The 15,151-nt window shown below is 39.1% G+C and overlaps 1 protein-coding gene across 1 annotated transcript in view; it reads left to right on the top strand.

The window, feature by feature from the left end:
* PLA2R1 (phospholipase A2 receptor 1) overlaps positions 1-13,740 on the top strand; it is a 35,743-nt gene extending 22,003 nt beyond the window's left edge. Inside the window, exons 18-30 of the mRNA XM_058809189.1 lie at positions 40-104; positions 448-551; positions 1,828-1,970; positions 2,796-2,913; positions 3,683-3,813; positions 4,382-4,517; positions 6,929-7,167; positions 7,698-7,866; positions 8,762-8,902; positions 9,312-9,428; positions 9,865-10,041; positions 10,705-10,734; positions 10,946-13,740. Coding sequence (XP_058665172.1) covers positions 40-104; positions 448-551; positions 1,828-1,970; positions 2,796-2,913; positions 3,683-3,813; positions 4,382-4,517; positions 6,929-7,167; positions 7,698-7,866; positions 8,762-8,902; positions 9,312-9,428; positions 9,865-10,041; positions 10,705-10,734; positions 10,946-11,163 — 1,788 coding nt within the window. The 3' untranslated portion in view covers positions 11,164-13,740. The remainder of the gene's footprint in view (positions 1-39; positions 105-447; positions 552-1,827; positions 1,971-2,795; positions 2,914-3,682; positions 3,814-4,381; positions 4,518-6,928; positions 7,168-7,697; positions 7,867-8,761; positions 8,903-9,311; positions 9,429-9,864; positions 10,042-10,704; positions 10,735-10,945) is intronic.
* Positions 13,741-15,151: the final 1,411 nt, after the last annotated feature.

The raw sequence follows: 15,151 nt of genomic DNA on the forward strand, positions 1-15,151 counted from the left end.
AACAACATCTAAACACATTGCAAACCATTTCTTTTATAGCTCTCTACTACTGATGTTCACTGGTGGATTGGGTTGCACGCAGAAAACCTCAGTGAGGAGTTTCGGTAAGGACTCGTGTGTGCCACAGTGCTGTGAGCTGTGCTTGGCATGCCCTCTCCCACTGTGATGGGCCAAACCAGTTTGGTGACTGAGGGATATTCAAGAGAAAATTTCAATTCTCATGTAAATATCATTCAGGATAATATTGCTCTTAATTTATCTCCACATTGCAGAATTCCTTCTGGCAAGGTTGTAAAAGACATTTATGTTGACCTTAGTCACGGTGGTTGTTTGTTTATTTTCTTCTCCCTTGCATCTCCTTTTGAACCCTTTGATGGAGGGTGTGAATTTAGGTAAGGATAGGACAAAGGAAAAAGTGAAACTTTTATTCTTAACATTTCTGTGCAGCTGGAGAGATGAATCACCAGTAACATACCAGAACTGGGATGAAGGGAGGGAAAGAGATCTGCAGAGACCAGGGAAAAGATGTGGCTTCATTTCATCACAAACAGGTTTCTTTTCTATTTCCTTTTGCTGCAGTAATTGTAACTTTATTCTATTGTTGGCCAAAGGGTTTCTGTTTTTTTCATTGCTTTTGAGAAATGCAATCCATATTAAAGTCCTGCTCCGTAGTTACAATTTGCGTGACTGCTTCTGTGATTAAGAAAAGAATAATGAAATATCATTAACATGCTCAGAGCCTAGGTTTTAGGTTTTAAAAGTATATTAATATTTACAGCTCTCTAATGTCAAAATACAAAGATTCCAGTGATATTGATACTTCAGTTTTAATTGGGCGTTTATGTGGAACAGCAATAATGTTAATGCATTGCTGGTGTTCACAGTTTTCTCAGAACCAAAAGACCCACATGGACTTAGTGACAATTTTTCCTACATCTATCAACTGTTTTTCTATCAGCACATGACTTTCAGTACTCAGGTTTCTATGTTATTTTTGATCCTATAGCCAATCTGCTGAGGGATTTTGGGTGCCATAATTTTGGTGCTAGCCTTTCAATCATGGCAAAGTTCTGTATTTTACTAGGGTATTTAAAAAAAGTCACAGTACTGCTGGTTTAGTGACTTCTGTCATTTTCCAGTGTCTGTTTTCTGATGATCTGCAAGTCATATGATAAAGTAAACAGGTCAGGTTCCAAGGAAAATAAAAATAGCCAGCTTTGTATTTGTGAGAAGAGCTGAAAAAGATTAATGCAGCTGCAGTGTTGTAATCCCAGGCTCGAAAGTCAAAACTGAAAAAACATAAAACCTTCTTTTTTTCCACAGATATTGGGGTTTTGATTCATGACTTATGAATGTTTGAGTTTGCCATTGCCATATTAGCATCAGATAAAAGGAAGAGACGCCCACCCTCCCCCCTCAGCTGGCCAAAGGGGCTGGCCATAAATTTGTTGAGTTTCTGAAAAGTATGTTTTCCTCCTAAGCAGGCCAGCATTTCATATCATCACTTGGATCTTGCCAAAAACTTTCAATGTAAGGAAGTCAAACTATTTTATCTGGAAGGCATCTCTTTTTTTTTTTTTTAATAAATAGTTTTATAGTCACATGTTATATGACTCAGTGTAGACGAATTGGTTTTACTTGACAAAATTAAACTGGAAATAAAAGGATGTGCCCATGAACCATCAATCCATTGTAATGCAGTATGTCCAAATGTATTTGATGTAGAATGTCTTTTTACTCAGATAATAAACAATATCCAAGGTATCTAAAAAAACCCCTTTCCAATTCTCAAACCAACATTGAACTGTGATTTTTCTTTTTGCTCAGGACTCTGGGGTGATGAAAACTGTACTGTTTCTCTTCCCTGCATTTGTAAACGTAACATCCCAAAGAAGATAGAGAAGGAGATTCCAAAAGACCCGAACCAACAAGGAGCATGTCCCAAAGGCTGGTTGCACTTCGGATTCAAAGTAAAACCTTTTTTTATGCTGTTTTGTTGTTCAAAATGCATTCCATATGGAGGACAGAAATCATACTTGAGGATTACTTAATATTTGAAGATTTTCTTGCTTTTTGAAAGCAGAGCTTTTAGGTTGATAAGAACTGACAGAGTGACACTAAGATTTATTGTTGTTAAATAGCTGCACGCAACTTTAAGAAGTTGTCTTAACAAGGTGTTAAAAATTTTACTTTAGTTTCAGGGAGTAAATACTCATGTATGCAAAAGCTATGCAATTGTATTTGTGCCTTTACCATAAAAAGCCTGCTCCATCCTCTCTTTTCCACGTATGACAATTTCAAGTGTCTTTTATGATCTCAAAAGAGGTCTCTAACCCCTTGATGTGCTAAATGAATCCCTAATTGCTGCTGTCCTCTGAAACATGATGTTTCAAATGGCCTTCATTAAAGGTAATTATAAGCCAAAGTGAATTTGCAATTGAGGGTCAAAAGGTAACTATTTCATCTGGCTTCTCTTAAATGCCTAAGTTCCTTATTAGCAACATGCATCGAGGTGCCTGAATTTATCCCAGTGCTCACTGCAGTGACTGCAAGGGTAAATTTAACCTCAGTTGTTTGCCTTGAAACAACTGATTTGAATGCAGTCCAGATCACAGCTGGAAACTAACACTGAGTGTGCTGGAGATGTCCATGGCAGGACAGAAAGCAGTGAAATATTTAACATTCAGTAACAGCATGTGAAATGTTTTAGTGACACTCTTAGTGATTGATAAATGGCTGGAAGAGAGCAAACAAAGCAAGTTTGTTTGTTTGGTTGGTTTTGTTTTTTCAAACAGTGCTTTTTAATACAAATTCCAAAGGATCCAGAACATCTGAGAAACTGGTACTCTGCACAGGCATTCTGCAGTAACTATGATGGGTCACTTGCTATCCTGGAAGATGAACTGGAGCAAGGTAGAGTGCTGGAAATATTGTTAAATAAATAACACATCATCTTAATTAGGATGTTGTAGTAAAGTTTAATCTTGGATACAGATTTAGGAAAGAAGATTGTTCAGCTCTTACCCATGGTTCCACTGCTTTAAACACATTAATGTTTCTCAGTTTGCCAAAATTTAAAGGTTCACTGAGATATATGACAGGTACATTTTAAGGAATAATTGCAAATTCTTTTGTGCTTACCTTGTTTTAAAAATACTCCCCAAAATGGAATACCCATTTGAAAATTTGCAGGTTAAAATTTCTACCTTATTGTCTCATTTTTGTCTTTCAGTAGTACTTAAAATCTTATCTGTAGTATAGCACCAGGCTGGAACTATCAGAGAAATAAATGCCAGCAAATTTGAAAATATTTATGAACAAAAACCTGTGGTTGAATTTCACACACACTTGTAAAACCACTTATTTGGATGTGGGAGGAATCTCACTGGCTATCTCTAGTTAAAAAATCTTCAGCTAAAACTGGGAAAAGCTTCTTCAGCTGGACTGTATAGTGGTTGTACTGGTATTATTAGCTAATGGAGTAGATCCTAACCCAATTTAAATTAAGCAATTTAAATTTATGGTAAGATGATACTGAAATGCCACTCTAGTCTTATTTTCTGGTAACTGTGTATCATTGATTGGAAATTATTTTTTCAATGCTTTAGTGTGTTGTAAGAGAATTCATCTATCCCTAAATTCTTACTGGTCTATTTTATTTCATTTCTCTTTCATTTTGAAGCTTTCATAACAATGAATCTATATGGGTGGAAAACGAGTGTTTGGATTGGTTTCCAGAGTGACGATTATGAAAAATGGTTGAATCAAAATCCTCAGATGTATTCTAACTGGTCACCAGTTGAACTAGTGGATGTGAGTATTTTCAGGGGGTTGTGATAGTGAGAAGTTGGTTTTATCCATAAAGGTCATGAATTCCATAAGACAGGGCCAAAGTTGTTACAGCAGTTTAGGCTGCTCTTAATTTTTGCAGCTTCGAAGAACTGTGGGTACAGATTTACAGGCACAACTAGAAGTAGCAAACAAGGCCCTGTTGAGACAGACATTCACTTAATTTGTGGCTCTACTCACATTCTCTTGCAGCTGGTTTTAAGCAGCAAACTTGGAATCATGTGGTTAGTATTACATGCTTGGTCTGAGCAAAGTTGAGGAACAAGATTATTAATTTCCTATTTTAATACATTGTTTTACAACATGTTGGTCCCAATTGGGGTTAGCATTTTGGATTGTTCACTGAAAGCTTGTGGCTTTTTAATTATGAGTTTATTGTTTCAAATTGTATTTATGGGACTGTTCATTGTTCTACCTCAATGTTTGTTACAGAGACTTTGAGATAGTTATTCTCTTAAATTTAATTTAGTAATGCTGTATTGTTTTGCATGGTGTATATTTAAATTAATATAAGGTTCTGTGTTGATTGCAGAGACAGCATTTTAACATTCAAGATCAACTTCCCCTGTGTACATTGGTATCAAATAGCCCTAATTTTTATTTTACGGGAAAATGGTACTTAGAAAACTGCCAGAAAAATTATGGTTTTGTCTGCCAAAAGACTCAGGGTAAGATTTTGTCTTGCTTTGCTTCTGTTCTTTTTTCTTACTATATGGAATTTGTCTTACTGTGTTTTTATCTAGAAGCAGCTTTTTGTAAGTGTCTCTAAAACAAGGAACATAAAAGATTTCTAAGACAGTTTGATATTTAGACAGATTAGCTCTACACTATTTAATAAATCAGTAGCTGGGATGTAGAAGTAATTGCTAAAAAACATTCTGTTATTAACTTCTCCTACCTTTGAGCATTCTGTAGTGTATCTTTGAATCGAAAATAGAGATGAAACTTCATATTTTCTCTCATGGCTGCAGAGTAACCAAAAGGCTAAACGGAGGATGATTTTGATGAAAATATGATTTAGGGTAGGGGGTTGTAACTTGCAATGTTAGATCAGAAGAGACTGTAGCAAATACATTTTTCTGAACATTGTGGATCTGACTGGTGGATCAAGCTTATTGAATAGAGCTTGGCTTCTGTTTTCTAGTACCACACTTCTCTAATTCTGGTACCATAAAGTTCCCTTGCAGGAAGCATGAAGTGTTTGGGAGGAACAGGGTTAGTGTTGGGGAGGAACAGGGTTTGTTGTGTTTCCCCAAGCCACATTCTGGTGCTGCCTCTGGGCTGGGGGCCATGGGCAGCTGTGGGGCCCCATCCCAGGTGCCAGGGCAGCCCCTCTGCCAGCAGGACACTGCCAGGACACAGCACCCAAACTGGGCAGCAGCACTCTGGTGACCCTGGGGCGAAGGGAGGGCTGGCGTCTGAGCCTGCGCGGAGTCTCCTTGGCAGCTGCCTCTACTGCAGGGAGGTTTTCTATGGCTCAGCTCTGTATTGTATTATCACCTCTACATTTAACCCTAAAATGCAGAGACAACACTCTGCTGCTGCTGCTGCCTGGGAGGGGAGGCACAGCCAGCTGGGAAGCAGAACAAGTACCAGCTTTGGGCAGGCTTACGTGTCACTCATAGCTGGATTTTACATCATTGATTGGGATCTACAGTTGTGGGAAGGGCTGGAGTGATCCTGTACCTGGTGCAGAAAAAATAAATAAATGTGCTTTCCTGCTGGCTTGTTTCAGTTACGTCCCAAGCTTTTGTATTTTAACCCCTTGCTGCTGCCTGAGACAGATGGAGGAGGGGTTGAAAGGCAGGAAAGAAAACAGTTGTCTTATGGTGGCCAGGATTCTGGCAAAGGTTTGGGCTGCAGTGGGTGCTCAGGGTCCTACCCACCTTTCTCAGCTGTGTCACTGAAAGTCAGGAATAAAACTCTCCAACACTGTTATTTCAGTGTTAGAAAGCTGGATTATTTTATTTCGGTGCCAGGCGTGCAGGGAAGATCTGCTCTATTCCATGCCCTGCAGCCAGCCAACAGACTAGTTGAAATCTGTGAAACTTATACATATTCATTACATTTCCCCAAACTCATACATATATGCTAAATGTTCTGTGAATTCTTTTGCATATTTAAATCACTTCTTGGAGCTTATATTATGTTACATTAGAGTGGGGGTCTTTTGAGGGTCTCTGGTGGCCATTTGGGGAACATCCCATTCCTCTAACTATCTTTTTTTGGTCATAGCCCTCCAAAAAAGTTTATTTTCTTGGAATGAATCCCAGGGATGTGGGCTGGTCAAGATACACCTTCATATGTCAGATGACCACTTGCCCATTAAGCACTGTTGGTTAAAGGTAAAGGAATTCACAAGGTTCAGACACTTTTTGTTATAATTGAAGATTTTCCCAGCAGGGCAGTGGATCTGAGAGTGGCCCATGGGCCTGGCTGTAATGCAGCTCAGCACTGCCCCATGCACAGCAGAGTGCTCCTGGGTTAAGTGGACCATCCTCCCTCCCCAGTGGGACACCCGTGGCACTTTCCCAAACCATCAGACAGTTCAGTTTGCTAATTCAGCAGAAAATTTCCATATATTTTTGCTTCCTACTTTTTTAATTTATTTTCCTCTAATTACTGTCATTTTCTGCAGTTTTTTACAGGCTGTGTCAGGTTTGTGCGGGGTCAGGCAAACACCAGACCAAGGAATTTGCAGCAGGAAGAGCCGAGAAACAGGGAAGGGAGTAGTGAGACAGCCTCTTGCTGGCAGTAGTGAACTGCTAAATTTGCTCAAGTGTCCAAACAGATGTGTCAGTTCCTGGAAAGATGAGCTGGTGCTTTGCTTCTGCCATCCTGCCTGCATTCCATTTCCCCTTTTTTGAATTATTTTCTGAAGGAGGCTAAAACAAAAGAAAGCAGCAGTGGATTTGAACTGAGCTCTCTTTTTAAATTTCACAGTGCCTTCCTAAAACCAAGGAGTTTTCAATTTTTTAATTTGTTTGTAACAATAGTCCTGTTTATTTTAGAAGCTACTCAGCTATGATCAAGTTGTCTGTTTTAAAAATAAGTTCTTTTTCTTTCCTGTTTGTAACAGACACATCCAGACATCTCATCAATGCATCCGATATGTATCCTGTGCCAGATACTTTAGAATATGGAAACAGAATGTATAAAATAATAAGTGGGAATTTTACATGGTCTTCAGCATTGCAAGCCTGCATGGCAAACAGTGCAGAGCTGGTGAGCATTACAGACCAGTACCACCAGGCCTTCCTCACCATCATCATCAACCGCCTGGGATACAGCCACTGGATCGGGCTCTTCACTTCCGACGTACGTAGGAGGCTCCCAGCTGTCAGTGGGATGCTGCAAAGGAGATTTTCCAGTAACAAACTAGTGAGCTGTGGCATTGATTTGAAGTCACAGAAAGTTTGCATCTAGAGATGAAACTCTGGAAAATTTGAGCCTTAAACTTTGTATTTTTTTTTTCTTTTAACATAACGTGTAAGTCCCAGTGACAGCCAGTTTGGTACAACAACTACTGAAAACTAAAAGCCACAGATAACTTTTAAAAACATGGAGGGAAAACATATCTTGTAATGTTGACATTGAAATTTCATTATTTCATTCACAGTAGCCCAGTGGCCCAAATAACTGCTTGCTGCAAACAGAAAATTAGATGTAATTTGTAGTCTCCCAAAAGTGAGTTGGGAGGATCCTTGGCTCTGCCTTTTCTTCATCCTTGCTGGGCCTTTAGGAAATTAAGACATTCTGTAATTCTGGTGAGGATGCTACCAAAAGAAGATTAATTTGTGTTGTGCTGAATTATATCAGAAAAATAACCTGACTTTTTTTTTTGGCAGAATGGGCTTAATTTTGAATGGTCAGATGGGACCAGGTCTTTGTTTACCTCCTGGGAGGACGACGAGTCCCAGGCCTTGGGCAGCTGTGTTTACATTGATACTTCAGGGCACTGGAAAAGTGCAAATTGTGAACAACTTCTGCAAGGAGCAGTTTGCCATGTGCCATCCAGTAAGTCTTTCAAGGTTTATATTGAGTCTTTGCATCTGCAAGTGTGTGTACCGACAGTGGAAATATGTGAAAGGAAGTTCATTGGTTAGAGGTTAAGCAATGTAAAGCAAGGCTGACTATTACTTAAAACTGAAGTGTATTTCTCTGTATTTCCTATTTGTGAAACCATTTTTTTCCAATAAAATATTGGCCATCAGGTCTGATCTGTAGGAGAATGGGAAGAGAACTTTCATAATAGAAAAGAAACAGGAAAATTACCTACTCTGTCTCTTCAGTGAACACTATATTATCTATGAAAAAATAGGATTGCTAATGACCTAGCTTGAATGGCAATAAATCCACTTTGCTGAAATTAACTGTGGGATGGGAGAAGGGAAGTATTTAGAGCAAAGTGAAAAATTTATCATATCTTCGCTGATCAACACATCAAAGACTGTGCAATTTTTTTTTAGTAAAGGTGAGAATATTTTTCTGTATCCTAAAATAAGTTGTATTTCCTGTAATGCTCTGTCAGACATCTGGTGTTCAGTAAAATCCAGAATTCAGGTATGGAACTCCATTCAGTGCCAGACTCCAGGGTCTTGTGGCAGCATCCAATTCTTCAAGTAGTTCCCATTCAGTGGTGTTTGTCATCTGGGCCCCTGGTTAGCTCATGCACATCACTATCAGATTGTCCTGATCCTGCTGTTGTGATCCAGCAAGGTTTTTTGATTAGAAGTAAAACCAGCTGTACTCATTTAATACAAATGTATGCAACTGCTAGATTTTCACTTTGAAAAAATAGAGGCATAACACAATAACATGCTATTAGCATTACTCCAAAACAGTGTGTGGAATGTTATATTAATGTGTATTTTGTTGTGCCAATAAAGCTGTGCTGTTACTTCTATCACAGAAAAGAAACTCAATGCCTATAAAGGCTTATGTTCAGAAAAAACTGTACCCTGGATCAAATTCAAAAACAGTTGCTACAGCTTTTCCACAGTTCTTCAGGGCATGAGTTTTGATACAGCATATGAGGTCTGCAAAAATCAAGGTAAGTGATTGTTTTGTAACTACCAAATGTCATTGTGATATCTTAAATCAATATTTATTTTCTGAAATGACTGAAATCATGGCATATGTTTTCTCTGATTCAAGATAATGTTAGTGGAGCTCATAAGCCAACTATGAAATTGGAGGCAGCATGCATCAAGAAAATGTTCCTTTCTGTGTGAAAATACTGGTTTCTACAATAAAACATAATATGAACATTTTTCTTTTCAAATTTGTTTTAAAGTTATGTGAGAACAGTTTTGTATCTGCTTGAGCATTTTCACAATTATTACAAATGTATAACCAGACTTTTCAAGCTCTTTAATTAAGACTCATAATGTTAACTTTTTGAAGTGCAATGTTTTAATGGCATAGATTGCTTGAAAATTTGTTCTATGTTTAATGTGAAGGATCAGATCTTCTGACTATTCAAGATGAAGATGAAAATGCCTTCATTTTGGAAGAATTACACAGCTTTGGCTATTCTGTACAAATGGTTTGGTTGAACATTCTGCTTGTTACAGACAGTAAGTTTGGGGAAGAATAGAATTGCATGTAAGAACCTGGTTTGGGTTTTGGTTATTTTCCAAAAACCATTTTCAATAACCATTTTTCAAAACACTTTAGTCTTTTGAGATTTTTTTCGTTGATTTGTGCCTGTTAATAATGTAGTAAAAACAGTGAGGCTTTCTACAATAGTTACCAGTATTCTGATATGCATACATGCATGTAAATGCCTTCTTTTCCTTCTTAAAGATACACTGCAGACTGTCTTCTGTGTTAGCTACATAGAATGATTTTTAAATCCTTCAAGAGAAGCAAGTAATACAGTGGCCAAACAGAAAAAATCCTGGTATTCTGTAATACTGTATTTTTCATGTTGTGAGTGTAAATCTGACTGAAAAAGAAATATTTATCAAAATACTATTCTATTTTGTAATAATTTTTGACTTCTACCCATAGATGAGACAATCTCCTGGTTTGATGGTTCTCCTTTAAATTATTCCAACTGGGGCATCAGAGAACCTGAATTTGATAATCTCAAAGGAAATTTCTGCATCAGCTTGAGGACCACAGATGGAGTCTGGCAATTATCTCCATGCAGAGAAAAAAAGGGTTTTGTATGTAAAATGGATGCAGGTATGTGCTTCCATAAGAGAAGGCAATTCTGTCCTTATAACCATTGTTTTACTTGTTGCTTGCTTACTTGGTGTCAATTTTCATCTCATTAATCCTGTCCCTTGGCACTGGGGAGAAAAATACCTCTAAAAGCCCCAGGCAGCTGGGGTGACCTCTGTTTGGGGAGCACAGGCAGCCCCTGCCAGCTGCAGGAGCCTTCCTGTGACATCGGGGTGACCTCCACAGCCCCGTGGGGAGGGCAGCTCCAGCCTGGGAGAGCTGTGCAGGCCCCACAGCAGCAGGAGTGTGGGTCTGTGAGAGAGCTCAGGAGATTCCAGAGCCCACACCAAATCCCTCAGTCACTGCAGGACCCTCTAACCAGGCTGATCTGCCTCTGCGTGGCTCTGTCCATGAATTTGTGCTTTAAAAAGTGGGTAAATACTGCTGCTCATCCTTGCACTAATGCCAATTAATATATTCCACCATATTAAAGGGATTTTAAAATGGATACTGAGAAGACAATCTACCTAAAACCAACAAAAATAGTCTGTTCTTTGTTTAATTTGGTTCATGTCAATGTTATTCCAATTGGCCAAGTTAAACATAATCTAGTATGTTATTTAAAGTGAATATGCATAATAACATTGGTGGGTCATTTTGTGACTGTTCTGATTTTTATTTCAGATATTGATGCAACAGAATCCTCTGAAAAAGGTAAATTCTGTACTTTTTTAAATAAGGAATAATACACATTTTGAGCTGATATTTTGTGAGACAATATTTTTTCACTGTTAAACTTGTAATTTGAAATATGTGACATAAGGAGTAGTAATGTTTTCCTTAAAAGAGCTATATGTTTATATTTCAAATTCCTTATTATTCTAAATATATTTACTTAATAGCAGTTTCTGTTCTTCCCTTTCAGCATCATACAGTGGGCTTGTAGCTCTGGCTGTTCTTGTGACATTGGTGATGTTGGCTGCCATTTCCATTTTCCTGTGGTGCCTGCACAAAGAGAACAACCAACTCTTCCGCAGGATACTGTGGGTCAGAAACGCCTATTTGCCACAGATTAATGCTGATAGTCCTGGTCTGGAAGAAAGCATCCTCATTTCTGACTTTGAGAGAAGTGAAAACAATTGATTGGTCAGAAGTAGCAAGTGGTCTTGTCTTCCATGTGAAACTTCACAACCTACAGTGGTTTTCTCATTCTTAGAGAGCCCATATCCTGAGGAACCCTCCTGGCCATCAGTATCAATGCTGGAGGAGCTCCCTACCCTGGAGAGCTTTTGCTCTGTGGCAGGATGAGGTGAGGATGCAAGGCAGAGCCATGGAGAAATGTTCTTCTCTGAGACAAGACAGGAATTGAAAATACTCACAGACCATAAAGTTCCAACCACTCACTTGGAGCATAAATGCTTAAGGTCCCAGAGCAGTGAACATTTTCATGCAACTTTTTCCTTTGGGAATGTTTGGGCCTTTGTGTTTTGTTTTTATATTTTGCAGAACCTGCTTATGAGCTAGCGTTAAAGTTTGGCCTTGAATTTAGGAACTCTGAAATATATTCCAAGGATTATGGGGAAGACTTTTTTTCTGCAAAATGAACAGTTATTTTTCAGACAATAGATTCTTGCCACAATGATTTCCAAGCTTGCAGGGAGATTAAGTCACTCTTGACTTGGGACGGACTGCCAGAGTTTTGGTAGTTTGTCTTGTGATGCCTAGTCCATGTTATAAAATAAATTAGTCTAAGATATAATCATCATTCTGAACTTATTATATTAATTAGAGATGCATCCAGCATCCTATTCAAGATTTAGCTATTTCATCTCTCACCTAGATTATTTCAGACATGGAATCCCATCAGCCTTCATTAAAAATATTTTTGGGCAATATCTGTTTGAAGAAAAACCCCTGTTATAAATCTTTCTGAAGGTATGGAGCAAATGACCTTACTGTTCACCTGCAGTGTTCCTGTGAGCACTATTCATGGACACACTGCTGAGACCCTGCTCTCCAAAGCTAGGGGTGACATGTGGGGGAGCCACACTGCTGCTCCCCAAGGGTGCTAGTCCTCTGTGCCTGTGTAGCAGACACTTTCCCTTTCACTGTTCATACCAAGGTGCTAAGGAAGAAGATGAATTTTGCTGACCCCTTGCTCTGTTGATGATTGTGAAGGAGCCAGCTCAGGTCTCTTTTCTATCTCAGTTCCAGCAGCCCAGGACAGAAATGTTTACTCTCCTTGGGATTTCCACCAATCCAACCAGTCCTCCATACACTCTCTGAAAACACCTGGGAGCTTTTTTATTTTTTATTTTTATTGCAGGGTGGAAAAACAAATGCATAGCGATGGTTACTTCACAATGGATTTAGTGTCATTTCCTCCATCTCTAAAAACTGCTGCAAAGGGCTGCATTTGTTGTTCTATTTCTCAATTTCCTTGTTTTAAGGTGATTCATTCTAAAAGTTTTGCAAGAGCCCTGAGATGGAGGTATGTTCCTCAGACTAAAACAAGCAGCTAAGACCAAATGAAATATTTTTACACAATATTTGTGCACATGCACAGGAATGTATGAATGCCTTTAACCTAGATTTTGCATGGCCAAAAATTGCCTGTTCATGCCATAATTATATGTAGGGCTATTTTTAAAAATTATTTCATACATAAAATATTTCTGTGCTGGTTTGCAGAATTGGTTTACTCTTTTTGGTGACTTCTAAGGTTGTAGCTATCACAAGTTCTTAATCTCAAATTTTTCTATCATATAAAATATAAATAGCTTTTCTGTGTACATTCTATCTAGCAGTTTGACCCCATACATTAGTCTTGAGTAATATTTTTAAGTTTTGGTTTCGTCCTCTAGATTTATCTATTGTTTTTATTTGCAGTCCATTATTAGAGTTTATGGACTGCAACTTTTAAGTAAAATTGCCAGCTAATCTGTTGTTTATATGTATTACCTGTGATAGCTTTTTACCACCAAAAGAAAAAGAAAAAAGCTTATGAACTCTTCTTTCGCCATAACTATTTCACCTATTCAAACTACAGCTGGAGGAACTTAAACCAGTAAACCCCCTCCATCACATTCACTGAGAAGTGTGTAAATCTGCCTTCTTACAGTGCAGCAAGCAGAGTGGCTTGCAGGGTGGTTTTTGCTTGCAGGACTAAGTTGTGCTATCTCTGGGGACATGTGTTTATTGGGCTGCAATGCTGTTGATAGTTATACAGACTCTGGTCAGATTTTGATGTGGTTAATTAAATTGTATTTTTTCACAAAACTTGACATAGATGTTTTATCAATTTTCCTTGAGGTATGTTTTATTCCTTAAAATATACCTGAAGGGTAATGGCATAATCAATAAACCTAAACTCAAAATAGTGATTGTTGATTAACATGGATGTAGATGAACTTGTATTAAAGAAAAAAGTTGAAACAGTGTTTTCTTCCTACTTTGGAAGGAACAGATCCTTGGATATTTATTTTTAAATCTTTCATCATTTAACTTTTTTATAACTGCAGATATTATTCACTCAAAAATGTAATCAGTGATTGCTTTCTAGTCTTCCTACTGGATTTTGTTATCAATGGCTTTCAATTGTTTTCCCTTAATCAGAGGTCTCTTATACTGTCCCTGATCAGAGTGTGTGGTGACTGAGGTTTTGTTGGTGTCCTTAATGACATTGGCCATGAGATTCACTGTATTATTTCAACTGGAAAATTAAAGCGTGACTGACAGTTGTCCGTGCTGTAATTTGTCTTGAATCTCTCCCCAGCTTGACTAAGAAGAGAGGCTCTAGTGTCTCATGAGAGCAGTGCCCAGGCTTTGCCCTGGCTCATCCTGTGTGAGGACAGCTGGCTCCAGCCTCCTTTCAGACTAGACCTGGGCACTGCCCACCATCTCCACACTCAGGGTGGTCTGAGCATTTCCCAGGGCATGGATGAGGATGCCCCAGAACGTGTGTGTAAGAGGTGCTGGAAGGAGGTGGGAGCCAGAGCACCAACAGTAAGGATGGTGGATGGAATCATGGCATTAATTTATAGATATTTTCCCAGCCTACTGCCTGTTCCCTGCAGTAGTGAGCTGAGGCCACCATTGGTGAGCTGCAGGAATTTTCCTGCTGAATTGTGGAGGGTGTGTTGTGTGGGAGCCTATTTGTATCCTCCACAGATTAGGTAGGGATATATGGATTGAAGCACAGCAGTTTGCATGGATTGCACCAACATGCTTTTTGTGTCCAAGGACTGGGTTCAACAGGGCCTCAACAGGCCAGTGAATGTTGCAGGTTTTTTGCCATGTTAGCTTCTTTCAGTGTTCTTACCCAAAGAGAAATGTTGCATCTTTTCATACCACATCTTTTTTGGGTGATCGAAGAGTACCCCCACCAGAGAGAGGTACGTTCAGGTCAAACTTCTCTGCCAGATATTGGAGTTTGTCAAATCTCCATCTGCTTTTCTTTGCAGATGCCATTCCAGGAGAAAATTTACCTCCTGGTCCCTTAAGCAATCATTGCAGCATGTCTCTGAGGAAAAGAGATGTTCAGTGCAGCTGCCATATCCCAGGTAGACATAAGTCTGTGATGGGAACATTTGTATGCTGGTGATGCCCAGCATGGCAGGACACAGCAAAGGGTGGTTGTGGCACAAGGTTTTAAGTGGGCAGCATGACTTCTCAGCAAAGTCCTTTCTGGCTGTGCCTGTCCTGGGCACTGCCCTTCCTTGTGCAGGGATCCCCCTCCCTCCCACTCTCCTGCCTCTGCTACCTTTGCACACACACACTTTTGTAGCTGGGGCATGACCAAGGAGCCACGGACTGTTTGAAATTTGTGCTGTACAGTCCAGAGGGACCATAGGGAAAAAATAGTGGGTTTGCATGCTCTGTTGACAGTTGAAAAGCTCTGGTTCCCATTGCACAAATTCCCATTTAATTTAACCCCCTGCGTTTTTTTTTTCTTCATGTTACCTCCCTCAGTGTAGTAACACGCATTCTCTGTCTCTTGTAATAATAAACCCACTGTAATGAAAACCATGGCATACTCTTCCTCCAGGGCATTTGCTTGGTTAAAAGCTAAATTGCACACAGTCAGCAACTGGGCTCTAAATCCTCAGCTCAAAAAAAACCCAACAAAAAA

Source organism: Ammospiza caudacuta, chromosome 8 (genome assembly GCF_027887145.1).
Source record: "Ammospiza caudacuta isolate bAmmCau1 chromosome 8, bAmmCau1.pri, whole genome shotgun sequence".
In the NCBI taxonomy this organism is placed as follows: domain Eukaryota; kingdom Metazoa; phylum Chordata; class Aves; order Passeriformes; family Passerellidae; genus Ammospiza; species Ammospiza caudacuta.